General features: G+C 48.8%; 2 protein-coding genes across 2 annotated transcripts in view; one reads left to right on the forward strand and one right to left on the reverse strand.

Annotated features, from left to right (window-relative positions):
* Positions 1 to 2,384, reverse strand: part of BNIP5 (BCL2 interacting protein 5) — a 70,511-nt gene extending 68,127 nt beyond the window's left edge. Inside the window, exon 1 of the mRNA XM_079327173.1 lies at positions 2,375 to 2,384. The gene's annotated coding sequence lies outside the window, so the exon portion shown is untranslated. The remainder of the gene's footprint in view (positions 1 to 2,374) is intronic.
* Positions 2,385 to 12,284: 9,900 nt separating this feature from the next.
* On the forward strand, positions 12,285 to 18,304 carry SRSF3 (serine and arginine rich splicing factor 3). The gene is given in 7 exon segments (XM_079327210.1): positions 12,285 to 12,436; positions 13,206 to 13,413; positions 14,279 to 14,345; positions 14,347 to 14,414; positions 16,629 to 16,667; positions 17,125 to 17,211; positions 17,497 to 18,304. Coding segments are annotated over 6 exon segments (495 nt in total). The 5' UTR covers positions 12,285 to 12,436; positions 13,206 to 13,207; the 3' UTR covers positions 17,525 to 18,304.
* The last annotated feature ends 9,160 nt before the right edge of the window (positions 18,305 to 27,464 follow it).

Consider the following 27,464-nt stretch of genomic DNA (forward strand, 5'->3'; position numbering starts at 1 on the left):
ATACGGGATAGGGGATAGGGGATAGGGGATATGGGATAGGGGATAGGGGATAGGGGATAGGGGATATGGGATATGGGATATGGGGTACGGGATAGGGGATATGGGATATGGGGTACGGGATAGGGGGATACGGGATATGGGATAGGGGATAGGGGATACGGGATAAGGGATACGGGATAGGGGGTACGGGATAGGGGATATGGGATATGGGATATGGGATAGGGGATAGGGGATAGGGGATAGCGGATAGGGGGTACGGGATAGGGGATAGGGGATAGGGGGTACGGGATAGGGGATAGGGGATAGGGGATATGGGGTACGGGATAGGGGATATGGGATAGGGGATATGGGATAGGGGATATGGGATAGGGGATAGGGGATACGGGATATGGGATATGGGGTACGGGATAGGGGATATGGGATAGGGGATATGGGATAGGGGATATGGGATAGGGGGTACGGGATACGGGATAGGGGGTACGGGATAGGGGATAGGGGATAGGGGATAGGGGGTACGGGATAGGGGATATGGGATAGGGGGTACGGGATACGGGATAGGGGGTACGGGATAGGGGATATGGGATAGGGGATAGGGGATTGGGGGTACGGGATAGGGGATAGGGGATATGGGATATGGGATATGGGGTACGGGATAGGGGATAGGGGATAGGGGGTACGGGATAGGGGATAGGGGATACGGGATAGGGGATAGGGGATAGGGGATACGGGATACGGGATAGGGGATAGGGGATATGGGGTACGGGTTAGGGGATAGGGGATATGGGATATGGGATAGGGGATAGGGGGTACGGGATAGGGGGTACGGGATATGGGATATGGGGTACGGGATAGGGGATATGGGATATGGGATAGGGGGTACGGGATAGGGGATAGGGGATATGGGATAGGGGGTACGGGATATGGGATATGGGATAGGGGGTACGGGATATGGGATATGGGGTACGGGATAGGGGATATGGGATATGGGATAGGGGGTACGGGATAGGGGATATGGGATATGGGATAGGGGGTACGGGATAGGGGATATGGGATATGGGATAGGGGGTACAGGATAGGGGGATACGGGGTACAGGCAGCGCAGGGACAGGGCAGGGACAGGGGCAGAGTAGGGACAGGGACAGGACAAGAGACAGGGTGGGGACAGGGATAAGGACAGGGACTGGGACAGGACAGGGACAGGGACAGGGGTGTCAGTGCGCCCCTGGGGGCTGCGGGCATGGGGGTCAGCTCAGCTCAGGGGCTGGTGCAGACCCAGCAGTGGGGGCAGATCAGCCCTTGCTGTCCCCCTGTCCGGGCAGAGGCACAGCCTGCCTGCACTGCTCCTGGGTAACTCCTCTCAGCCTTGGAAGCCCTGTCCAAGGGCTGGGTCCCCAAATTCTCTCCTTCCCTGTGCCCAGCACGCAGCCTGGGCTCGCCATCGAAGGCAGGCTGGTTTTTGCCATCCCCACAGAGGTGATACACATCACCCAGTGCCCACAGGAGCAAGGGACAGAGGCCACCGAGCCACCAGCAGTCACCTCTGCCTCCCAGGGATCAGAGATCCCTCAGTCCCACAGGAAACTGCATCTACAAGGAAGAGAGGCTGATCCACAGTGTGCTGGACCCTTTCCCAGAGGTTTGAGCTGTCCCAGTCAGGTCCCTGGGGCTCCATCCTTTGATAAAGAAGAGCTCCCAGCTCAGCAAAATCATTGTACAGCTTGGGCTGTACAACCCATTTTCATCCTGCTCCTCCCAGCTCATCTGAAACCATCAGCTTCAATAATGGTTTGGCTGGCCTTGAGAACCTAATAGGGAGCTGTGAGGAATGCCATAACAAAAGAAATGTGATCCCATACTCATCCCAGATGTGTGGAGACATTGGGAAAATGTTGTTTTGATTCCTTTTATTTACGTTTCTAAAAAAAATTTTAAAAAAAGGCAGCAAAAGCAAGTGCAATTAAGAGGGTGAAAATAATTTTTATTATTGACAACATTTTAATCACTGAGAACTGTGTTCAGCACTGTTGAAGTCCATCAGCAACAGAGGAATTTCACGATTTTAAACAGTGTATAGAGTCCCTACACAATGGAAACACTGATATATTTGTAAAACACATGACAGATTTAATTTCTGAAAGATTGACTTTAAACTGGACCTTGCTTTGCTTAGACAGAGATGGTTGGTTTGTTATCAAAGGTGAACAGCAAAATGCAGTGGTACCTCTCAGGAAACACAGGTGGCCTGATGAATCTTTTCTCCCTGCTGTGGGAGCTCTTGGAGAGGATTTCTCTTGAGGAAAGAAAAGGGAGTGTGGAACAAAAGGCTCAGAGAGGGACCCTGAAAACTCATTCTCATCTCTTCCACCAGCAGAACAAGGTGGGTGTCTGGGGCTTTGGTTGAATGGGGATCACTGCCAACTTCTACCTGGCAAAACCTGGAAAACCTGAGGGCCCAAGATGCTCAAAACAGTCTGCATGCTGAAGGAGCAGGAAAAACCCTTTGTAACTGCAGTTTAAGAAAAGTGTTACTAGAGCAGAGTGTGAAATGACTGCAGGCAGGTGTGAATGAAGAGAACCTGCATTCAGAGGTAAAGCTCTTGGAGAGTCAAAACATCAGGCTGTGTATGAGCCTGTGAATGGACAGATTAATGACCCAAATTCCTCCAGGAGCTCCAGCTGCAGCATCCCTAAGACATCCAAGACACACAGGGAGGAGAGGGACCCATCACCCATGCCAGCCCTCAGGTGGCAGAGGAGCTGCTCTGGGTGAGGGCTGTGAGGACTGAATGCAGGAAAGGGGTTTCATTTTGCTGTTCACCTTTGTGCTGGAGCTGTTTCCTCCAGCAGTGCCCGTGTAAAGCAAGGGACAGACACTGAATAGTCAAAGGGGGTTGAAAAGGTGCTGTGGGTTCCAGTTACCCTTTGGGATCTTCCCATCCAGCTGCTTCAGCAGGAGGAAGCCCTGAGCTTCCATCGGTTCCAGCAGCTGCTTCACCAGGTTTGAAGGCTCCTCTCTGTGGCTGCTGTTGGCATCTGAGGGGTCTTGGCTCTCCTGCACATCCCAGCTGGCACTGGGGAGTGGCATCTCCCTGCTGCTGGCCGTGTGCACGGCTCCCAGGGCCTGCTGCAGCCACAGCAGCCGCTGCAGCCCCTGCACCGCCCTGCCCTTGTCGTGCAGGAGCTGCAGCTCAGTCACTGCCCTCCTGCTGCAAGGGAACCAACACCGAGTCAGGGGTGGGAGCTGCTGATGGGCATCCACCAATCCATCCATCATCCATAATCCACCATCCATCCATCCATCCATCCATTCATCATCCATAATCCACCATCCATCCATCCATTCATCATCCATCCATCATCCATCATCCATCCATCCATCCATCCATCATCCATAATCCACCCATCATCCATCCATCCACCCATCATCCATCCATCCACCATCCATCCGTCCATCCATCCATCATCCATCCATCCATCCATCCATCCATCCATCATCCATCCATCCATCCACCATCCATCCGTCCATCCATCCATCATCCATCCATCCATCCATCATCCATCCATCCATCCATCCATCCATCCATCCATCCATCCATCATCCATCCATCCATCCACCATCCATCCGTCCATCCATCCATCATCCATCCATCCATCCATCATCCATCCATCCATCCATCCATCCATCCATCCATCCATCCATCATCCATCCATCCATCCATTATCCATCCATCATCCATCCATCATCCATCCATCCATCCATCATCCATCCATCCATCCATCCATCCATCCATCCATCCATCATCCATCATCCATCCATCCATCCATCCATCCATCCATCCATCCATCCATCCATCATCCATCCATCCATCCATCATCCATCCAAATGGCCCAATCTCAGATGCAAATGTTTCAGGATTCCAGGCTGTTTAGGTCAGATCTAACTGCAGCTGTAGGTTCCTGCTGCAGATTTGGCTCTGAATGGGAACCTAAATCTGGAATTTCAGCATATGCCATCTCCATGGCTTCTGTTGAACATCCTTATGTGATTTGCTAGGCTGTGTTGAAAAGTGACAGCTGAAATGTGGTCCATGTTACACTTCTAAAAATGCAATGGGTCTAATTTTATACTGCAGAGGGGATGACATAAAATGATACTTTATCAAATTCATCAAATTTTCCTTCTGCCATGCCTGGAGTAACCAAGAGCATTGCAGAACACAGCCCATGAAATCAAAAGTGAGCAGTTTTCTGATGATTTTAATGAAGTAAAAGGTAATGTTGCTTACTTTTCAAGGTCTTGGCACATTGCAAAACAGGCAAAAAAAAGAATTGCCAAAAATGTAACTGTCTGCAGAGATCTCTGGAGCAGGAACATTTTCTCTCTTCTTTCAATCAGCTCCACAGGACCTGAAGCTGATGGTGTGATCAGAAATCTTTTCCTCTGTTCTTGCTTTCACCTGACAAAATGAATTTCAGCCTTTAAGCAGGGGTGAGAGGAGAGCACTGTGCTGTGGTGAAACATCCCAGGACCTCCCACATCATCCCAGATCTGTGGATTTGTGATATATACCAAGAAAAGATGGATAGGATTCACTGAATATTTCTACATTCCCTGCTTAGAATCCTAAATCTCCTTTCCCACTGTTGCCTGTCAATATAACATTTTGAACTCTTGTGCATTTGCAAGAATAGAAAATTATTTCAGGACTAGGAAGAGACCCTCCTGCTTAAAAAAAAAGAAAAAAATAAACCAAGAAAAAAAGCTCCACAGCACTTTGACACAAAGATTAAAATTGCTGAAAATCATGAAACCTGAAAGGTATCTAAGGCTGAAGCAGGAATATCAACCTTTTCCATGAGCAAGACAAGTGCTGACACCCAAATATCCAGGATTATATTAGACTGATTTCTGGGATTTCTGGATTTCTTTCCTGGGAAGAAGTGAATTTCTGGCTTAGGGAAGGGAAAACCAGAAAATGTAATTGTGCAATGATTATTTTAATCTGCATTATAATTTCACCCAGTTCAATATCTGCTCATGGCCTTGGTACACCTTCAACCCACCACACCTTTATTGCCAGGTCTAGTCCTAAAATTTCTGCATTTTTGATACTAATGACTGTACCCTGCTTTAGGATTGGCTCCAGCCTAGCCCTTTATTCATTTACCAGCAAATCCTGCATTAATTGTTACATCAAATCCTGGAGGGGCAACAAAACAGAAGTTGCAGCATTTAAATTGTTATGTAAGAGTAGTAAAGACCTAAAAAGGTAAAGACCTCTACAATCTTTTAAAGGAATAATTTTTTTCTGTGGAGAAGAAATTTGGGATAATAAAAAACTCAGCATCTCCTCAAACAACTTGTCTTTATAGTCAATCAAATATTGTCAGTGGCTGGATAAAAAAACAAATTATACATTAATAGAATATAAATACACATTAATTCTGTATTTGCTTGTAACAAGCTTGTTCTTAATAAGCCTGCCCCACTAATTGGTGAGTAATTTTATTGGGCAATATGTTGAAATCAAACTAGATGTGCAATAACAAGTGGGTATTAGCTCTGATGAAAAACGTGTATTAAATGCAGATGCATGCACATAAATATCCAGAGAGATGTGTGTATTAAATGCTGAGGCACATTTTAAGCTCTGCTAATGCAGAACTGCTCAGACACAATAGAGCAATGACACTTTGCTACTCTGCTCAACACTAAACTCTACATTCATTAAAAGCATCTCCCAGTTACAAAAGGGACATTATCCACTTACTGCTGGTGCTGTTGGGATCCCAGGGAAGTGCTGAGCTGCAGCCCCGTGCTGATGTTCCAGTGCAGTGACACCAAGTGTCACCTTTGGCTGCCTTTTATAGAGCCCAGGGAGCTCAGAACAATGGGAATGGGCTCCACAGCCCTCTGTGACTGAGACCTTGTGCCAGGGAAATCAGACACTTCAGTAATAAATCTCTGATTTTGAAATATTCAGCTCTGACTAAGGAAAAGATCACAGCCTTGCAGGCAGTTTTTCCTTCTTTTGCAGTCAGTTTCTTCTTTTGCAGTTTCTTTTGCAGTCTCTCCTGTTTTGTGAGAACTTTTAATTCTAACCCAGCTTTTCTGTGCCCCAAGATGATGTGCAGGGGTTATCCAGCTGTTCCAGCATTGATCAGGAAAGTGTCTCTGGTGTGGTAATAGGTTTTCTAACTTTCCTGTCCTTATGGCTCAGGTGTGAGACTCTGAGTTGGGTAAGAGCAATCTAAATTATCAGTACTGGTGACCCCTGCAATGTACAGCAAAACCCAGTTATTCACAGAAAATCTCAGCAGCTGTTAAATACTAGAATCCCAAAATGGTTAAACTGGAAGGGACCTTACAGCCCATCATCCCACCCTGCCATGGGCAGGGACACCTTCCACCACCCCAAGGTGCTCCAAGCCCTGTCCAGCCTGGCCTTGGACATTTCCAGGGATCCAGGGGCAGCCACAGCTGCTCTGGGCAACCTAAATAAGATCCCACTGGATTTTAATGTTCAACATGAATTTAATTTAAATCTGTTGGTTGTACAGTAAAGAAATTCGTTTGAAATCTTGGGAAATGGGAGAAACTCACTAAACAATAAAAGTGCAAGTGGTGATACAGGCAAAAAGATGAATTCTGGTATGTTTTGAAACTCTGCAAGCTGACACCACACAAGGTTTGATATTCACTGTCTGATCTCTAAGCAGGTAATTTCAGTAGAATTTGGATACTAAGGATGTGGCTGGATCATTAGGCTGAAACTACTTAAGAGGACCAGTTCCTGTTTCTCAAAGTGAAAGACAAAGTGAATGTATTTGTCACCTCCTGAGGAGCAATTCCCTGCGAAGATTGGAAAGATCATTTGCTCAGTGTTTTCTGAAGTGACAGATTCCTTTCACATAGGGACAGAGTTCTGTTCCAGTTAAAACCAGGTGGATGCAGACACATTGTCCTGCACAGACAGGTCCTTGCAGGGCTCCACAGCCTCTCTGTTCTCTCAGCTTCCATGGACACCAAATTGCTTTTCATTATGTTCCTCAGGGCAGCCTGTCTGAGCCCACATCTGAGACACCCAATAAACATTCCTGATCCCATTCCCTGACTCCTGATCGATCGTTAAGGAGAGTGTCACCCATTAGAGCATCACCAATTAAAGCTGACATTCATTAAATATTGGAGATCAGGGCCCAGCTTCACGTCTGAGTCTCCAGGGCAGCACTTACACTGTGGTTACACCAAATTATCCTCCGTGGGTCCCTTGGTTACATCTTCAAGGATTAATAAGCGTTGGCCAAAGTCCTGTGTAAAACGTCTGGGACAATTTATCCATGAACTTTTCAAGTCTCCAGTGTACAATGGGTTTTTATTGGATGCAATTATCAGTATCTCCACTGAAAACCATCAGCTGAGTGGCCACGGGCAGGGATGGCAATGTGGGGTAGGGACAGGGGCACTTGGAGAGGTTCTGGTGGTCACTGCACTGCCGTGGGTACATCCTTCCACTGGCCATTTCCACCGAAAGATTTGGGAAAAGTCAAAATCACCAGGGTTGTCGCTTCGTGACATCTCCCTGAGGTCAGACAGCGCCAGAGTTACCCTATTCATGGGAGATACAATATTTCTAAAGAAAACATAAAATGTGTCTATTGCACACTCCATACACCCAGGAGGAAATGGGAACAGCGCGAATGTCACAGGGGGAAATTGTACCAGCAGCGCTCCCGGGTGGGATTTTCAGCTGGGATAAATTCAGCTCTGTGCAGCCCGTCCTGCCCGGGAGGCAACGGGGAATTCGGGATTCGGGCAGAGCAGAGCTTGGTCCCCCCGGGGACTCCTGGAGCCATCAAAGGTTTTATTTTGCCTTGGTTTCAAAGCTTCGCTCCCTCCCTCCGGCTTTTCCTGCCCTTTGCATGGGAGAGGCTTTCGCTGTTCGTCAGCGGGAGTTTGGAGCAGGAGGGTTGTGCCAATTGCAGCTTCCCAGGGAGTGATTCTTGTGATTCTTTTGTTTTGCTTTCCAGTCCTTCCCCCGGGGAGCCAGGTGGGGGAGGAAGGGAATATGGCCTGCTGCAGAGCATGAAAGAAAAAGGGAAGAGAAAGCCCGGAGGCCCAGCTGAGGGGGAAGAAGGAACTGGGGGAGGGAACAGAAAACAAAGCAAATGTGCAAATAGCCTCGTTAGGGTAAGGGGGATCCTCTGGCCTGGGATTTGAAAACTTAATTAAACAAAGACTGTGCTGCATCAAAAGGATCCTCTATCTGTAGGGAGATGGGCTGAGAGATCTGAGGAAATTTTTCCGTGTGCTGTCCTCTGTTAGTCACCAGTAACAGGAGTGTGGGCTCCACAAGGCTTCCTGCTTCCCTGACGAAAACATCAACTCTTTTTTATATATATATATATATATAATTATTTTTGGGTTGTGTGGTTTTTTTCCCTTAATGCCTTTAGCCCAAGAGAGCCGAAAGCTGCTGTGCCGTGTGTGCCGAGCCGGCGCCGCCCTGCCCGGAGGAAACTCTGCCCAAACTCTGGGTGAATGGAGCTGCACAAGGGCTGTCTGCCCTCCCGCACCCGCAGATGGGAGCAAACGGCATCTCCCAGCGAAACACCCAGATCTGGGCACTGTCACACCTGCACTGGAGGGGCTGGAGGAGCATCGCCAGCTCTGTGTCCCCGGCAAAGGAGCCAGAGCCACTTCAGGAGGTGGAGTTCAGCTCCCAGCAGTGAGTTCCAGCCCTCCTCTCCCTCTGGGTGCTTTTAGCTCTTCCGTGTCACCTCCTTATTGCTGGGGACAGTCCTGTGCCATCTGGAGAGGTGCCAGGAATCACATTTGGGAGGGGGCAAACTGTTCCAGGAGCAGTTTGAAATCCTGGCTCCTCTGCAGTATGTACTGCGTCATTCCAGAGAAAACTCCCATCTTCCAGGGAATTAAAATTAGAGTTGAACAGCAGTGACTCAGGCCCACTGTTTTCATTTTCCATTTTCTGATTTCAAGCCAAATCTACAGAAGCTCCTGGGACTCAGCTCTGTCTGAACATGGTAGCAAGGGTGAGTGTTTTGAGTGTTTTGTCCTCCAAAACTTACTCTGAAGCCAAGCCTGGGGCTGATTCTCTTTTCTGCCTAAAATAGTCTCCAGATGGAATATTTTATGTGTGCAAAACAAATTCAGGTGAAGCTCAGACAAAGCCTTGGGTCCCTTTTGTGCTTCTGCAACAGCCCCTGGGCTCTCTGAGCTTATCCCAAGTTCCACAGAGTTGCAGAAGCCTCCTGAGGACCTCACCTGAGTAAAAACAATAAAAAAGAAAGGATGTCTTCCAGTGCCATGGGCCCTGTCTCCATGAAAAGGAACTCTCTGGGATCTGTCCCTGGCAAGAGAATGTCACTGTGGTGACATTACTTAGACATGAGACCCCAACAGTGGCAGAAGCCTCACACATGGAAAGGTGAGGATGAAGGATGAGCAATTAAATGTCATCCAAGTAAAGAAACATCACACTAATTAATCCCCAAGTGCTGAGTCTTGGGGACATGCTGTGCCCCTGTGCTTGGTGCTGTGTCTTACTTTAGGTCTATGATACATAAATTACAGTTTGTTGTTTCACACTCTCTTTACATGAAGTCTGAGACAGAGAGAAAAGCTTTCACAGTGTAAAAATATATGTTTTTAAAATGAGGAAATAAGGGACTTGTAGCATGTAAAGAGAAGAGTGTGTGGGAATAAGCTCAAATGCTGAAATGTATCTAAAGATCAGGCTTGTGTAAGTCTCTGTTTCTTCAGAAAACAACCTTCACAGGGTGGTGATTGGGCAGGATGTGAAAATGGGGTGAATCCACAGGAACCTCATGACAGCAGCTCAGATGTGCCTGTGTGCAGTTGGTTTCTGACTGAAGATTCATCCCCTCCACCAATTCCTGTTGTGTTCCAGCAGTGACATTTCCCAGCAAAAGGCCTTTCCATGGGCAGAACTGTGCCAGTAAATAACTGGTTTTGCTGGTGTCTGGTTTGGCTTGAGGAGCAGCTCTCAGAGATCCTGTTGCAGATAGAAATATTCTCCAGTAAATATGATCTGTCTCCTGAGGTGTGCAGAGCTCCAGGAGTGTTTGGACAATGCTCTCAGTCACATGGAGGGATTTTGGGGTGTCCTGTGAAGGACTAGGAGTAGATTTTTGATGGTTTTTGTGAGTCCCTTCCTGCTCAGGATGTTCGGTGGTTGGGTGATCCCATAAATTTGGCTGACACAGCTGAGGTTTCTTCAAAATCACAACATCTAGAATCTAGTTCATTTTCCTCTGAGACTGAAATCTCAGAAACCATGTCAACAGCTAGAACACCTTACCCCAGACCAGTGTGGCCTTGGATCCTGTCTGGGGGTGTTATAAACATTTAACCAATTCTATTGGACACAAGTGATAAAAGCCACTGCAATGCAGCAGGATTTTCCAAACACAAACTTGGAAGAAGGGAGGAAATGATGCAGCACAGAGATTCCAGATGTGTGTGACATGCACAGGGCTGGTGTGGGGACCAGCTTTGGGAGGAGAATCAAAATACTGATTTTGGAATGACAGAGTTGTGTGGCTGTGCTGGCACATCCCAGCCCAGCTCTGGGGGTTTGGCTGAGCTCTCTGACCTCTGCCTTGTGTCCTGCTGCTGGGCCATGTTTCATTTCTATAATGCCAAAAGCAAACTGAAAAGGGATTATGTTTGGATGACATGATTTTTGTGGACTGTGGTTTATAAAATGTGGTGACAGGCTTAACCCCAGGGAAGAACAGAGCAGGTAACATGTCCTAGGTGAGTGCTGACTGCTCTGTTTGCTTTGCAGCAGGTCATTTCTGAATAAATCCTTTGTTCCCAAGTCTGTCACCTGAAATTATCTTTATACATCATGTGTAACTTTGGTATGAAATTAAAAGTTCTGTATTGCAAGGTTATCCAAGTCACTCTCTAATATTTGTTGTTATATTTTTTTAAATATCCATTATTACAAAACTTCAATCATGTTTGAAATGTACATTATGTGATGAGAGGAGGGTCTAGGAATGCTGCAAACTCCCTTGCAGAAAGGAGGTGAGTGCTGGAAATCACCATCCCAAAGAAATCACAAAATGAAATGGCTGAACAGCTCCAACCTTCAAATTATTTCCTTTGTTTGTGTTGCCTCAGGAAATTAGCCATCAGCTAATTTAGATTACAATGGATTAGGTTTCCTTAATTAATGGCAGGTAACTCTCAGATAATTGTACACACAATAAAGATACTCTGGACTCAAAATCATTGTTGTGTTTCTGTCCCTCATCCAGTTTTGATCCTTGGAGGTTTTTACCGAGAAAAAGCTCTTAAAAATAATGGGGGATGCTGCAAAATAATTTTGAAAATTTCAGTTAATTATATCAGCTGGTTGTTTTTAATTCCAGTTGGGTTTCTGGAATTCTGGTAGACAAGGACACCCCATTCTTTGCACAGTTCCTGCTTGGAAACTGTAGTCAATGGCACAAATTTGTACTCAAATTCCTTTTTGATATGATTTAAAGTATTATTAATTATACCTGTACCAGATAAATTTGTTTTCTCTGGCCCATGGCAGAGCTGAAGTCTGGATTTACCCAGCCTGGCTACAAAGGGAGGATTTTGGGAGGTTATTGCAGCAACAGCCCTGGGTGGGTTTTTTATATTATCTGATAACCAAAGCCAGGAGCTGTGTTATCTAAGGGAACCCCTTCGGAGAAGTTAATTGTTTAATTAGAGGTTAAAACCCATGTTGTATGTATAAATGTTATGTATGAGTGAGAGTGGTAAAGCACACAACAGCACTGTGTATTTATAGCTAAATTGCCTCCTTATAAATCCACTCGTTTCCTCCAGTGCTTAAAACAATAAAATTAAAAAAAAAAATGCGTCCTTTGTGCCTCAGTAAGCAAAGTCTGAACATAAAATTTACCACCAACCCTGGCTTCCAGCAGCTTGCTCAATACACTTATTTAAAGCTCACAGGGAGAAACGTCTCTGAGAGAATTAAAGCGTTCGTAGATGTGTTTCCTACGTGGACAGACCTCATCGGGCCAGAGACAGAAGGAAACAAAACTTTATTTTTCATGTTGGCCAGAAAAACAACACTTCAGGGGAGTTACCGCCCGCGGTTCGCGGGGCCCAGGCGGGGCCCCCTCAGCGCTCCCGCCATTACCGCCAGCATCCCACCCACCCGCGCGCGCGCCCCGTGACGTCACCTGTCAATCAGCGCAACACCGCGCTCTGATTCGCTGTCGCCCGGAGTCACGTGATAGAGGGCTGGCCCTATATAAAGCCGGGCGGGGTGGTTGCCGGCCGCCATTTTGTCCAGTGAGGAAAAGCGGAGCTGGGGTCTCGCTGAGGGTCGAGTCGGCTGAGTTTAGCGCGAACTCGCTTCGCGCGCCCTCCCTCTGAGCACCGGTGAGTATCTTCACCCCGGCGGGCGGGAGGGGAGGCGGCAGCCGCGGTCTTGCCGCCTGGCAGAGCGGCTGGAAGCGGCGGCGGAGGCAAACAAAGAGCAGCCGCCATTTTGTAACGCCGGGCCTGGGCGGCGGCCGCCGCGGCGCTGAGCGGAGCCGGGCGGGGAGGCCGCGGGGTGCCGGGAGGAGCCGGTTCTCGGCCCGCTCCCCGCGGTGGGGCGAGGCGGGAGGTGCCGCGGGGGCGGCGTGGCGGCGTTTCGCCCGCCGCTGGCAGCGCTGCTGCCGCGGGCCGCGCTGAGGAGCAGCTCCGGAGCGGATCCCCGGGCACGGCCCGCGGGGCTCGGCGGGAGGAGGCGCTGCCCCCCCACCCCCTCCCCGCGGATCGCCCTGAGCCTAATCCCGATCCGGGAACAATGGAGCCTCCCCCGCGCAGCGCCCTCTGCAGAACCCCCCGCGCTGAGCGGCAAGGGCCGCGCTGGGAGCTTCCCCTTCAAATCTAAACCGTAAAAGTAACTGAATTCCCAGAAGTAGTGCACTTTAATCACAATGCAGTATAGCAGCTCTTTTTTTTTTTTTTTTTTTTTTTTTTTTTTTTTTTGTTGGATATCAACATTCTCCCACCACGCCCGCCCCTTCCAAACAATGTCTCCATTAGAATGTATCCCTGCTGAAGTTTCAGGGGGAAGCAGCCAAAAAAGTGACTTCCCTTGGAAGCGAACGAGCACGTGCTCTGTCTTCAGTATATGTGAACTTCTTTTTTCTTGTCCTAGCAATGCATCGTGACTCTTGTCCGCTGGACTGCAAGGTCTATGTGGGTAACCTTGGGAACAATGGCAACAAAACTGAATTAGAGCGAGCTTTTGGCTACTATGGACCACTGCGCAGTGTATGGGTGGCGAGAAATCCTCCTGGTTTTGCCTTTGTGGAATTTGAAGATCCCCGGGATGCAGCTGATGCAGTTAGAGAACTAGATGGAAGGTAAAATGTGCTTGTGTGCTTGACTTGGCTGTTCTAAATATGAGACATTGTAGGAATGATACAGTTTTAAATTGGGAAGCTTAAACTGCAGGACTAAGGTCTTGATACATTGCTTATGCTCTGTTTATTTATGTGGTTGTGCAGGGGTGTTCTTACAGTGCAGCAATAGAATCCTGGAATGGTTTGGGCTGGAAGGGATGTTAAAGCCTCCCCAGTGCCACTCTCCCCACGGGCAGGGACACCTTCCACCCTCTCAGGTTGCATCAAGCCCCATCCACCCTGGCCTGGGACACTTGCAGGGATCCAGCAGCAGCCACAGCTGCCCTGTGCACCCTCACAGGGAAGAATTCCTTCCCAATATCCCATCTAATCCTGCCCTCTTCATGAACAGCATTGTATTGATTCATTTTTGCACTTGGCAGTTGAGCTCCCAAGTTAGAAATTACTTGCATCTCTTTGTGTGTGTTAATCAAATTGCAGATTGTGTTACTATAAAGAGGTAAAACTGATCGTGGAGACCCTCCTTCACTCCTTCCCTGCCTGCTTTACTGGCAGAGCAGTTCTGAGAAGCAGCCAAACCTTCTATCTGCCAAAGAATCTCAGAATGGTTTGGGCTGGAAGCCCATCCAGTTCCACTCTGCCACGGGCAGGGACACCTTGCACTGGATGGATTGTTCCAAGTTGTTCCAAGCTCTGTCCAACCTGGCTCTGGCCACTTTCAGAGAAGGGTCCCCCACCGCCATGCTGGAGCTGTCTCAGTGCACTGTGCATTGATGACAGAGCGTTCCTCCCCTTTCCTGGATGCCGTGTGCTTCATTCCCTGCCGCATTCCCGCGGCAGTGCTAACCTGCTGACCTCCTTGCAGGACCCTGTGTGGCTGCCGGGTGCGCGTGGAGCTGTCCAACGGGGAGAAGCGCAGTCGGAACCGCGGCCCCCCCTCCGTCGTGGGGGCGGCGCCCCCGGGATGATTATCGCAGGAGGAGTCCCCCTCCCCGCCGCAGGTACCTGGCCCCAGCACAATGCTGCAGCTCTTGGCACAGTTACCACCTAGCATCCTAGGAGCAGGCTTGTTAAAGGCATGTTGATGGATGGCATTCATCTATCTGATCATGATTCGGAAGTGGCAAATGTGAAAAACCAAAACAAAAACCAAAATCGACCCCCCCCTCCCACAAAATCGAGGTGAACTTGAGTTGTGTTGAATGTTGTTGGCTTTTGTCCTTAGGTGACTGTGCAGTTGGTAGTCAGTGCCCTCTGTCCTGGGCTTATCCTCTTTCCTCTTAAAACCTGCTCATCTTCTAGTCACACTTTTCCCTTTCTTCCCCATACTTCAACTTAGGCTACTCCTTTCCTTTACTCCATAATGGCAGAACATGACATACAGCAGTTTAGCATTTCCATACCAATGGGTTTTTCCACTTTGTTTGCACAACTTAAATACTTCCCAAGGAGGCAGCTGTGTAATAATAGATTGAGTAACAGTTGCTCTAACCATCTGGAATCTTGACACTTTAGTGTTAGCGTGGAAATAAAGCATCGTGTGACGATCCTGTCACTTGAGGTTTGCAAACCCAGCTCTAGCATGTAGCAGGATTTTTGGGAACTGGCACGTTCTTGGACCCAGACTAGTTTGTCTGGCAGTTTAAGTGTGCACCGTGGTTTTTACAGGACTGAATTTACCTGTGGCAGGTGAGTGAAGTCCTCCCAAGCCAGGGTTTCAAACTTACCCTTTTGCAGTTGAAAAAAAACAAAAAACAAAATAACACATTAGGAGTATTTGTTAGCTAATAGATGGTTGTACTGATGGCTTGTTTTTCATTTTTTTTATGCTTTTTGGTCCATCTATTAATAAAAATGAACCCGTTACAGAGTCACCATCATGTCTCTTCTCACCACCCTCTGAGTCTGCATTAGCCAGCCAACTAGCCCTTTCAGCGTCATGTGACCAGCGCGCCCCATGCAGCTTGGCTGGTGTCGTTTCACATGACCCAGGCATGGCCAGTCGTCAGGTTGCACCGCCCTTTGGTTCCCGAGCATGCTGTTTTCTCTCAGCCTTCTCTCCAACCTTAACCAAATCGGCAGCAGCCACCTCGACCGCCCACACATTCCCGGCCAATCAGCTCAGCTGTTTATTTACCAAATGTCTTCACAACAACTACAGCAGCAGCCTTCGGCTAACAAAAAAGCAGGAAAAATCCACAACACCCCCTTCGCCAACCAACTAAATACAACGCAACATCTGGCAAAACCTTTTCAGCAAATTCTTCTTGGCAGTCAGTCCGGCAGCCTCACCTCACCATTTCTAGCTTGTTGAAACCAAAGACTTGTAAGTTTTTCCTGCTTATACAGTTTACTGCTGGTTAAAATAAGGAGTAAGCGGCTTATAAGTAATTACTTTTCTCAATCAAAGGCTGGCTGTGCATAATTAAGTGGTAACGTACATATGTTGCTTGAGAAAAACTTTTAAGGGTGATATGGAAGCTCTTACACTGTGAATAATGTAAAAACCAGGATATTTGCATGTGAGATGCCAAACTAAATTTTTAATGGAGCTCTAATAAATGTAGCTTTTCCTTGCCAGAAAAATCCTATCACCTTTAAATGGTTTTACTAACAGTTTTCAAAACTTAAAACAATTACTTTTTGGGATGAACTGGGCCGAGCTAAGGTTATATTTTTAATTTTTTATTTTTTTATAAGAAAATAGTCTAAACACACTCTATGGCATTAAAAATGACAATCACAAATATGCAGTTCTAATGTAGCACTTAATGGCATTATCAATATTGACACTGAGCGCATTTTCACTTTTTTTTTCCACTTGATATCTCTTATGTCTTGTTATGGACCTTTTTGGCTTGCATGGGTTCCAAAACATTTGCTCTGTGCTATTTTTTTTTTTTTTTTTGAACCACCTGTGGGACTTTGGTGTGGTGTTCTGGGCAGTGTATTTAGTTGAAATGGAAAGTGTTGCATTGGACAACTCTGCTCTGACGCATTCTTAGTTAAGTGAATTCGTGGTTGGAAACGTGCTGTTCACACTGAGCTTGGTTTTACTGCCTAATCTTTCCATGCCTTTTACTGGATGATGGATGCCAGTTATTCTTGGCACGTTCCCTGGGCCCAACAGTGAGTTTGACAAGTTGGGAAATGCCTCACCCCATTAAAGCTCAAAGAGTGGATCAAGTGGCTGACATTTGTTTTTCTGGTTCTAGATCACCACGAAGGAGAAGCTTTTCCCGGAGCCGCAGCAGGTACGAATCCCTTCCCTGCCCCTCCCCTTGGAGGGTTGGAAAGAGCAGCCCAAATCAGCTCCACGTGTGGGCTGTGCACAATCAGTAGTTAGGTACAAGGGAAGCACATTTGCTTCTGTTATATTTGCTGGCCTGGAATTACTGAGCTGTTTGAGTTCCTGGTAGGATACTGAGAATGGAAGTAATTTCCTTTCTGCAGCTGCCTCGGGTCTTCTGTCAGTTCTCCCCAAAGTTCAGGCATTAATGAGCTGCTCCCTCACAGATAGTGTGAGCATAGAATCATTGAGCCCAGAGGTGGGAAAAGACCTTTAAGACTGAGTATTGCATAGCTGTTAACAGCACATTTTAAGCTGTTGGCTCAGTCTGGTTGTTTCACTCCTGAAGGGTGGCTCCTCAGGGAGCCTCCTTGGCCTGATTGAGCCTTGCTCTGATGATGTGGTGTTGTGATGTGCACCAGGTCCCTCTCCAGAGACAGAAGAAGAGAGAGATCACTCTCACGGGAAAGGAACCACAAGCCTTCTCGCTCCTTTTCCAGGTCTCGTAGGTAAGAGCAGTCTGCAGTGTTTGTTCTGAGTAAATGTAACAATGACTCTGGAGTCTGCAGTGTTTGTGTTTTCTGAGTAAATATAACAATAACTCTGTGTCTTGCTGGAGAATCGCCTCTAGTGTCACAGGAGATTCTTCACCCTAAACAATAAAATACTTCATTTTATTAAATGAACAGTATTTTTAAAATGCTTAAATATCACCTGTTAATTGGCTGGGGGGGCTTAAAGGAAAATCTGCTCCTGACACTTGATCCTGACCTTACCTGTGTGTTGTTCTTCAGTCGCTCCAGGTCAAATGAGAGGAAATAGGACTGTGGGAAGGAGCTGTGTACAGGAAGTCATGAGATCCGAAGCCAGGAGTATGTACAGAACATTGTTTTGTTTTGAAACTTCTTCATAAAGCTTGGTGCATTTTTAAAATGTTTTAGCTGTTGAACTTGCTTTGTTCCTTGTATCTTGTAACAGGTGGCAAATGTAAAGATGTGAATCTGTATATGGTTCTGAGCAGATCCTATGATTTGTAATAATAATGGTTTTCCAATGTACCAATAGACACAGGGTGTGTGTGTGGAATGACAAATGGTCTGTGTGATGTGGCTGGGAGAGCATGGCTGGGGTGGGGGTTGCTGGGGCTCAGCTGGAGGAATGTGCAGGCATGGTGTGTTCCTTGTGGAATCAGGCCAGGAGCAGAGCAGGACATGGGTGCTCCACAGCCCAGCTGGGAAAGAGAGTAATGAGCCAGTGGCACAGGGGAAGGGGAGGGAAAGGGTTGGGGGTTGCAGCTTCATCCAGGTCCAGTTGACTGAGCTGCTTTATATTCCATGAAATAAAACTTCTAGCTATAGGGTCAGTTAATTTTGTACTTGATGTAAGTAGAGTCCTTAATTAGATAACTGTTGGTTGACCATGTATTCCAGAAGCTCTGAAAAGACCAAATCCACAGCAGAACTGACACCTGGAGTGGATGTGTTGTGTCTAATGGTACATTGTAAACATTAGTTATTAAACATTTCTTTACTGTACAAGAATTTTCATGTCACTTGTAAAATGTCTTTTGTGAGATCCTTGGGATTAAAGTTTTGGTTACAACTTGTTGTTCAGTATTTAACTCATCCCTGACTGTCACCCCAGCTGGCTGTAACACCTGTGAAGTGCCCAACACAGCTGTGCCTGCTCACCTGTCCCTGCTGAGGTGCAGGTGTCACTCCCCCGTGGCAGTCTAATCCCTGTTCTGCAGGTTCAGCTGGGTGGGCAGTAGCTGATGCCACCTGACTTCTTGCCTAGCAGTCAGCCCTGTTCCTTGGAAAACCAGCTGAAGATGATAAGGTTTGCCATGGGCTGCAGGTTGGGAACAGCATTTAAGGTATTCATCCTGTCTCAGTTTGAAAATTGCTGATCTGGAAACTAAAACTTACCCTGAAGTTTCATTTCCTGTAGAAATGCAGCATGGCTGCAGAGCAGGTGGAGCTGCCACACTGCCCAAGGGCTGCCTTGGATCTGAATCCCAGAGAAGATGTGCTCCATTGCTTCAGTTGTGTGGTTTAGATTAAATCCCCCATGACCACTGGTGGTGGAGTTTCCTTTGCTTGGTGGTTTCCAGGCAGTAACAAGGAGATGGTGAAGCTGTAAGGGAATGATGTGCCAGTGCTGCCCCCTTGGCTTGCTGAGCTCAGTGTCTGGATTGATTATTTTTTAATGCCTTAGTGTTATTTATGGTTGGACTGAGTCTCGAAGGTCTCTTCAGCCTCAGTGACAGTTAATGGGTTGAAGAGTGTGGGCGCAGCAAAGGCGGGGTGGCCGCGGGATCCGGGGCTGGCAGGAGCGGCTGGGGCCGCGCAGTGCCGCCGCTGCCCGCCAGGGGTCACTGTCCCTCTGCAGCCCCGCCCGCTCTGTTCCCGTTCCCTGCCCGCCTCTGCCGGCACAGACCTTCCTGCGGTTACCTGCGGCAACAAGGAGCCTGCAGTACTTCAGCTACTGCACCGACAGAAATCTGAAGTGCCAGAGACAGTGGGAAGCAGGTTGTGGTTTTCGTACACAACAGAGTCTTGCAGAACTGGAAGCATTTCAGTTTCGGGTTTCTGACTCTTTTACTCCTCAGCTGAATGAAGAAGTTGCCCCTTAGATCAAAAGTGTGCTGGTTTTATGTAATCAGGTGGAGATTTGAAGGAGAACACAACAAACAGCTTCTAGAGAAAGATGGGAAATGTGTGAATATGTATAAACACGGACTGGACAGCCCTTCCCACAGGGTGTAACGAGAGCTATTTTTGATGTACCAGCACATGGAGTTCAGGCATCCCATTCCTTTCTGAGGGAGTGACCAGCTTGGGAGTGTTGTGCTTAAAAAGTTTGCTCTCAAATTAAATGTACAAGGAAGTGTTAGTGTTCTGAGGCCAGGGACATCCCTCGCCTCTCCCCAAAGATTCTGACACCAGGAAGTGTCACCAAGCAGTTTGTCCCTGCCAGGGTAGGACAGAGGGACACCAGCCAAGGCTGCTTGGCAGAACCTCAGCCTGCTCTGGAGACCCCTGGGGTGATGGAGCAATTGCTGCTGCCTGACACCTTCCAAATTGTTCCAGGGCCTGCTCTCATGGTGCTGACAGTAATGATTTATGCTGTGTTTCTAATTTGGGGAGAGGTTTAACTGCCCCTGCTTCAGGCAGGAGCATCCTGGGGTTAATCAGAGGTCCTCAGCACATCCCAGTTATTTTATACACTCTCCCTGGGGAGGGCATTGTGTGCAAATGGGTTTGCAAAGAAAAGGATCTTGTTTTTTTTTCTTTTTATGTACATGCTGCTCCTTGTTTATGACCAAAGATCATGTTAAGAATGTGCCTTGCACTTAGAAAGTGGAGAGGTTAAGGATGTCCTTGCTTTTGTTGGGATTTATTTCACTGGTTTCAGACAATGTTGTGCTTGGGTGAGGAGTTGTGATCCTCCCAAACACTGTCAGTGCCTCTGGTTAAGCTGCTCCATGTGCAGGATGACATGTCCATACACAGGTGCTAGTTAGGACAAAAAGTGGAAAAAATGAAAATTGACAGATAATGTTAGAAAAACAAGTGAAACAAGTTTTTGTCTGTTCCACTCAAATCCACCTTGTCCTTTCAGAGCTGACCCTGTTCAGCAAGCTGAAGGGAGTCAGTATGGACCATACCCAGTGTTGATTTTAAAGCTGAGCCTTGGGAGGGATTGCTGCTTCCCTATGCCAAATCCCTCTCCAGAGGTGCAGCCTGGCAATTTCTCCTCTTTAAATTGATTTGCTTCCTCTCCAAGAGCACAGAAGAGCTGCAGAAGTCCAGAGCCAGACATTCTGTGAAAGAAGAGCTTTTTGACTCTTGGACAAGCAGGTGTGCTGTGCTACCCCCACCTCATCCTCCAGACCCAGTCTGGCCCTGGAGCTGTGCTTTTCTGTCCTCACCACACTGGGAACTGCAGCGTGTTACTGATGGAAGGGACTTGCATTTCATCCTCTGCCTTTGCATTTCCTTCTTTTTGAAGTCACAGAAACCAGAGACACCACACAGTGCTCATGGATCTGCAGCAGCCTGGGACAGGTTATACCTTGTACCTCCAAACCTCTCCTGCTTTAGTGGGGGTCTAGCAGCAGAATCCAGTGCTGGAAGGATTTTTTGACCTATAGATGTTTTCAGGGTTTTGTGTTGATTAATGCAATCATGGAATCACTAAGGTTGGAAAAGCTCTCTAGCATTGAGTCCAACCATTCCCCCAGCAGTACCTGAGCACTTCTGCAGCTTTTTACTGCTATCACTTCTTTTCAGCTTCCAGTTTTACTTTCATTTGCCACAGTCTCATCACCATGAGCTGTCTCAATGTCTCCTGATATACAGATCCACAGAGTGGCTTAGACAAACTTATTTCTGCTGGATTTAATCCCTGTACCTATGTTGAAATACTGTCCCAAAACCTAAGCTGCAGTTCCCACCACAGATAACCTGCTCTGGTGCTGTTGTAATGCAGAGTCTCTTGGCTGGAAAAAAAAAAAAAAGAGGTGAAAAAACTGGAGCATCAACCCCTTTTGCAAACAAAAGGCTGAAGGGCAGGAGTGCAATTCCAGTTGCTCCGGTTGGACCTTAGCTCTGCAGGGCTGGGCTGCCAGTGCCCTGCTGCAGGAATGCAGCTGCCTCCAGCAGGCACAGCAGAGCCAATTTGTGCTTGCACTTGGTCAGCCAGGGGCTTGCTGGAGCTGGGGCACTGTCCCACTCTCCCATGAGCTGTTCTGGCTTCCTCGAAGCACCAGCACTGTCTGTTTCATTTCTGCAGTTTCACTGGGGCACGGCTGAGAGTTCCTCCCTTAGTGCCTTTCAAACAAACACGGCTGGGGACTAAAATAAACACAGCATCCAGACAAACAGAGAATAGACATGCAAGGGGAACGCTATGTTCGTTCCCAAGTGATTCATTTGGCTATTATTTAATAATTTAGTGGCTGACATAACTTGGAGTGGAACAAATCTTCACATTGATTCGGGTGGTGGTTCTGCTCACTCTTCTAAGTCATTTTAGCTGTCAGATTTTCTGTGGGAGTGAGCCCAGTCAGAAAGGGAAGTGTTTGTCCTTCCCATCTGGATCCTGTCACCATGCCCAGTGGTGTCACCCCACACCTCCCTGTCTCTGAGGAGGTTCCTCCTGCTGCAGTCACACTGTTGTTTGTGGGCATTTTGCTGGATAACAGAGGGGTTGTGATGTTCCACTGCCTGATGCCACCCCCAGAACACCCTGAGGTGTGTGACAGCCCTGGGCAGCCTCAGAGCTGTGTCTGGGCCCTGCTATCGGGGTGCAGCAGTGGTATCAGGGTGGGGCACTGTGTCACCCGGGCTGTCACTTGGGAAGATCACCCCTGCCAGCTGTGAGAGAGGCATTATCTCCTCACGGGCAGAGACTGTTTAGAACATGCATATTAGAACATGAATATTCAAAAATATGCAGCAGGAAGCCCCGGAGCTGTCCCAGCCCTTCCTGCTGGTGGAGGGTTTGCTGTCAGAGTTTGATACAAAGTGTTTGCAGTCAGTGCTTCAGGGAATCCCAGAATGGTTTGGGTTGGGAAGGATCTTCAAACTCATTATGTTCCACCCTTTGCCATGGTCAGGGACACCTTCCCCTATCCCAGGTTGCTCCAAACCCTGTCCACCCTGACCTGGGACACTTAAAGGCTGGGGCAGCCACAGCTGCTCTGGGCACCCTGAGGGGCCTCAGCCTCATCACAGGGAAGGATTTCAGCCCAGCACCACTGTTACTACACCTGCACTGGGTGCTGCTCTTCCTGCTGCTGGATTGATCAGCTTTTCATGCACTTGTACTATAAACTTTGTGGGAGGAGGTTGCCCCAGCTGGGGAGATAAGCTCCAGGTGTGGTTTGCTGCCACTCCTGCCAAGTTGTCCTTGCAGCTGCCTGGCTGACACGTGCCACTCAGAAACTCGTGGATGAAACTCTGCCAGATTTGGAGTCAGGAAGTTCCCCTGTGCAGGGAATGTTTGTGGGGTATTTTTTGGTCTATAGGTATTTCCAGGGTTTCATGTTTCATAGAATCATGAAATCATTCAGGTTGGAAAAGGCCTCTAAGATCATAGAGTCCAATTGTTCCCCCAGGCTCTGCCAGGTCCAGCACTAACCCATGTCCCTCTGCCACATCCACACTTTTTTTGAAACCCTTCCAGGGATGGTGACTCTGCCACTGCCCTGGACAGCCTGTGCATGTGCTTACCAACCCTTCTGATGAAGGAATATTTGCTAATATCCAACCTAAACTTCTGGTGCAGCTTGAGGCTGTTTCATCCTGTTCCCTGGCAGCAGAACCTGACCCCCACCTGGCTTCCCCCATTTGTGCAGAGCCAGAGGGTCCCCCTGAGCCTCCTTTTCTCCAAGCTGAGCCCCCCCAGGTCTCTCAGCTGCTCCTGCTGCTCCAGCCCCTTCCCCAGCTCTGTTCCATTCTCTGGACACACTCCATGTCAATGTCCTTCTTGCCATGAGGGGCCCAAAACTGAGCACAGTACTTGAGGTGTGGCCTTAGCAGTGCCCAGCACAGGGGCAGGGACACTTCCCAGCTCTACAACATCCCTCTCCCTTTGTGGATTTGCAGTTGATAATCTAGAAATCTCTGAGTGTTCTGCAAAGCTGAGGTTTGTGCAGAGGTGGGAAGGACTCTGTGCTGCTGGTGGGTGAAGCACAGAACATTTAAAACCTTGTTTCCAGCCTCTATGGCACTGCTGACCACAGCAAATTTTCTTCTTTCTCTGAAACTGAAAGAGAAAGGTTTTATTTTTGGCACCTGGAACTCCCCAACTTTAATCTCTTTGGAGCTGGTGGAGTGTGTGGAGCATGTCCACCCCATGGCCCAGCTCAGGGTCAGGGCCAGTGGGGTGAAAGCTGCTCCTCCATCCCCCTTCCAGGAAATCCTGCTCTGCCAGACAGACATGCAGGAGGGAAAGTGCAATCGACCCTTACCCCGGCGTCAAGGTGGTGGCTGCCATATCATCAGCCCTGCCTTTATTGCCGTCTCAGCTGTCCCCTCCCATTACCTCTGCTCTGCCCCGGGCTGTGCACGAGGCAGGCAGGGCTCTGTCTGTCGGTCTGTCCGTGCTCTGGGTCCTACAGATCCCATTTCATGACACGTTCAGGGTCTGCCTGCCCCCGGCTCTGCCCCTTCCCCCCCTGCCCACGCCCATCCCTCCAGGCCCCCGGCACAAGAACAAGGTGAATCAGGGTGCTGTGCTCAGCTGGGGCATTCCTGGAAGGTGTGACTGGGGATCCCAGCAGAGGGTGACACACGCTGAGCCAGCGGCTGTGGGGATGGGCAGGCGGGCCAGAGCCAGGTTAGTGCGGGACAGCCCCAAACCCCCAGCGCTTGCGAGTGGAGATGCTCCATGCTGGTGTCCGGGTGCTCCAGGCACAGGCTGCCCCGTGCAACCGGGCTTGTTTCACAGGTGACGTTGTGAGCAAGTGCTTAGTCAGAGTTCCCCATCCTCACCGAGCTCTCGATGGATTTCAAACCATCCCACGGCTTGGAGAGCAGCAAATCCCTCCTCAGCAGCGCTGTGCTTCCACGGGCTGGGCTGCATGGACAGCAACAATCCTGCCCCACGCTCCCTCCTCTGCTCATCCTGCTGCTCCTCCCCTGCCCTGACTGAGGTGCTGGGAGACTAATAACAACCCCAATGGGCATTTTGGATGGACCTTATTGCCTGCAGGAAGCTCTGCAAGGGGCTGGAGCCGCCGGCCCCGGTTCCCAGCGGGGTGTCTGGGTCCCCTCCGGGCATCTGCCCCTCCTGCCGCGCTGGGGCCGCGGGCAATGAGGTGGAGCCGCCGGGGAATAAAGGGACAGCCGGGTTTGGAGCCAGGTACTGCGGCCGCCCGGCCCTACCCCGAACAATGAGGCCTTTGCTGCCAGCAAAAAAACCCCACAAAGCTTCCAAGCTGCTCATGGAAAGTCAGTGAAGCAATTACGTTAATGACTATGAATGGGGCTAAAAACAATCTTGGATGAAAATGAGTGAGGGGCTGAATGAAGCGACCAATTCATAGCCCGGCTCCCGCATCCAGGAATATTTCCTGTAAGCAAAGGCCTCGTTTTGGGACTGTCTCATCCCCTATTTGTGCTTGGTGGGACTCTATTTCCACTCTGCTGGGTCTGGTGTCTCATCAAAATACCTTCATAAATGGGGCAAACAAGGGCTGGATATGGCAGGGGAACAGTCAATTAACACGATCCGAGTTCTTTTAGGGGCAGAGTTAATCAAGCATTCAGCGTTTTGTCATTCTTGTCTTTCTTTCCTGGGAAAATCCTATTAGTATAAAATCACTTAATTGGGCACTTCAAAGAGCTGATGGGAAAACAGGCTTCACTGGGATATAAACGCCCTCCAGCTGAACACTGGGTTCATTTAGACTTCTGCTGGAGCGTGAGGGTTTCATTAAGAGCCTTCACGTTTCCCACTTAAAAGAAAAAAGCTTGTTAGTAGAGATAATAAAAAAGCACACAGAAAAAACTCTTGGTGATTTGAATCTCGCTAAAGAGGGTTTTTAGTGCTGGAATACTCAGAACCTTGTCACTGGCAATTTGCTGTCCTGAGTCGAGCAATTTCCACCTGCCTGGGGTGTTCTGACAAATAAAAGCTGTTTGAGGAGGGGGAAAAATCACCCCTGTGCCCCATGGAGTGGGACACAGCCCTGCCATTTGAGGTGAAGGATGGTGTGTTCTGCAGGACTGAACCCCAACCCCATATGCTCATCCCAGTCTCTGTGCTGGGGCAGGGGTCCTGTATTAGCTCCCCCCATTTTCAGGGGTTTCCGTGGGTAGAAATTCGCCTTTTTGCAGAGTTTATGTTTATTTCACCTTGAAAAATACATATGCCCTGATGTCTGCCATTGATCTCCATTCCAAAATAGCTGAGGGATGCTCATCTGCCCAAATCTTTGCTGTTTTTCCCTCTGTGCTGGTTGATCTAACAGGAATATTAGTTAGATATTACTGCCCAAAAAACCCTCTTGTGATTCCTGTAAAAACAGCTCCACAAAGTCACATTTCCCCATTCTCCATCCTATCCAAGGCTGGAGTCCTGCATCTGACCCAAGCCATTCCCTGCTCTGCTGTGTGGTGAATAAATTCCCAAACACAAGTTTTTCTCTACAAAGTGTCCACCCAGTTGACCACAGCTGTTGTTGATGTTTGTGGTGATGTGTGTCCACCCAGTTAACCATAATTGTTGATGTTTGTGTTGACTATTTGTTAATGTTTTATGTCTTTGTAAATTGTTAATGCTCCTGGCTGTTTGTCCCTTATCCCATCCCAGTACCCACTCCTGTATCCACAATCCTCCACTGCCCCCTTCAAAATGGAGCACATGCTCATGGGATACCACTCAGTGAGAAAAACCCCTAAAAACAACAAGCCAGTATAACATCTAAGACTAAAAAAGATACTCCCAGGTGGGGAAAACAGTGGAGAAGATGGAATCACCAACCAGAGCCTTTTCACCTTGTCACCATGACTTCAACTGCACTTGGTCAGCATGACACCCCTAGACCAAGAGGCTGTGAGTATTTTTCAGGGATTCTGGCAAGGGTGGGAGTCCCATTTGTGTCCCTTGGCAAAGCTGAATTCCTCCTCCTTTGTGCTGTTCAGTAGGAACAGTGTTGTGTGTGACCCCTCAGGCTCCCCACCCTTACAAAAGGAGCTGGTGTGCTGGCCCACCCATTCCACGCTAGAACTCCCCCCGTGTCCCCGTGGCTTTTTGGGGTGCTGCTCCCCGAGTCAGGGGAGGACACGGGACAGGGACGGGGCTGGGAGTCAGACGCGATGTGTCCGGGCACGTTCCGTGCGGATCCCGCCTGTGCCGAGGATGGGCTGAGTCACACCGGGCTCTGCTGCCGTGAGTAATGTGTTTGCTTCCGTGTCTGCAGAGCCTTCCACTCCCTTCTTCGGGGCTCCTGCGGGACCCACCTGGGGAGATCCCCTGGGAATCCGAGCTCCCGAGGGCTCCCGGCCGAGGCAGCGGCTGCTGCTCGGGGTTTGGGTGCCGCCGGTGCTGGGAAAGGAGGTTCCTTTGAAGGCTGTGAAATGTGCAATACATTCCTTTTGCTTCCAGGCATTGGGACGGGTTACTCAAGGAAATCATAAACATGGATTCTCCCACGACCACACCCCTCCCGGGTGGGGGTTTGGGAGCTTGGGGAGGGCGAGCCGGGGACAGGGGAGGTGACGGAGCCCACACTGTGGCTATAAATGGTGAGAAGGAAACAGCCCATCAGCCCTCGGCGCTGACCCTGGTCCCTGTCCTGTGCCTGCCCTTCTCCTCCTCCTCCGTGCTGTGGGATCAAACACCATGAATCACCTTTGGGATTTTCTCATTTTCTTGAAGTTCCTGTATCGCCTTCTTAATCACTCTTTCGCCCCCACCCCCTCCATTCTTTTCTCTGGTAACGCCACTGCAGACGAGCCCATGGACTTCCTGACCCAGACCCTGACGCCATCCCTCTCCCCACTTCCCATTTCCAAAAACCCGCTGGCTGAGCTCTCCTCCGGTGCCGCAGCTCCCCTCTCCTGCGGGAAGGGAAGCGAGAGTGGAGTTTGAAAGAGGCAGAAACCTGCCCATACCCCCCATCCCAGAGTGTGGGGAGTGACCCCTCGCCACACCAAAAAAAATCACTGAGAGAATTACAGAGTGACTTTCCAAAGGGGAAAATCTACATCTGATTGATTTTCTCGCTGGGTTAGCCCTGGGATGAATC

This window comes from Erithacus rubecula, assembly GCF_903797595.1.
Source record: "Erithacus rubecula genome assembly, chromosome: 26".
In the NCBI taxonomy this organism is placed as follows: domain Eukaryota; kingdom Metazoa; phylum Chordata; class Aves; order Passeriformes; family Muscicapidae; genus Erithacus; species Erithacus rubecula.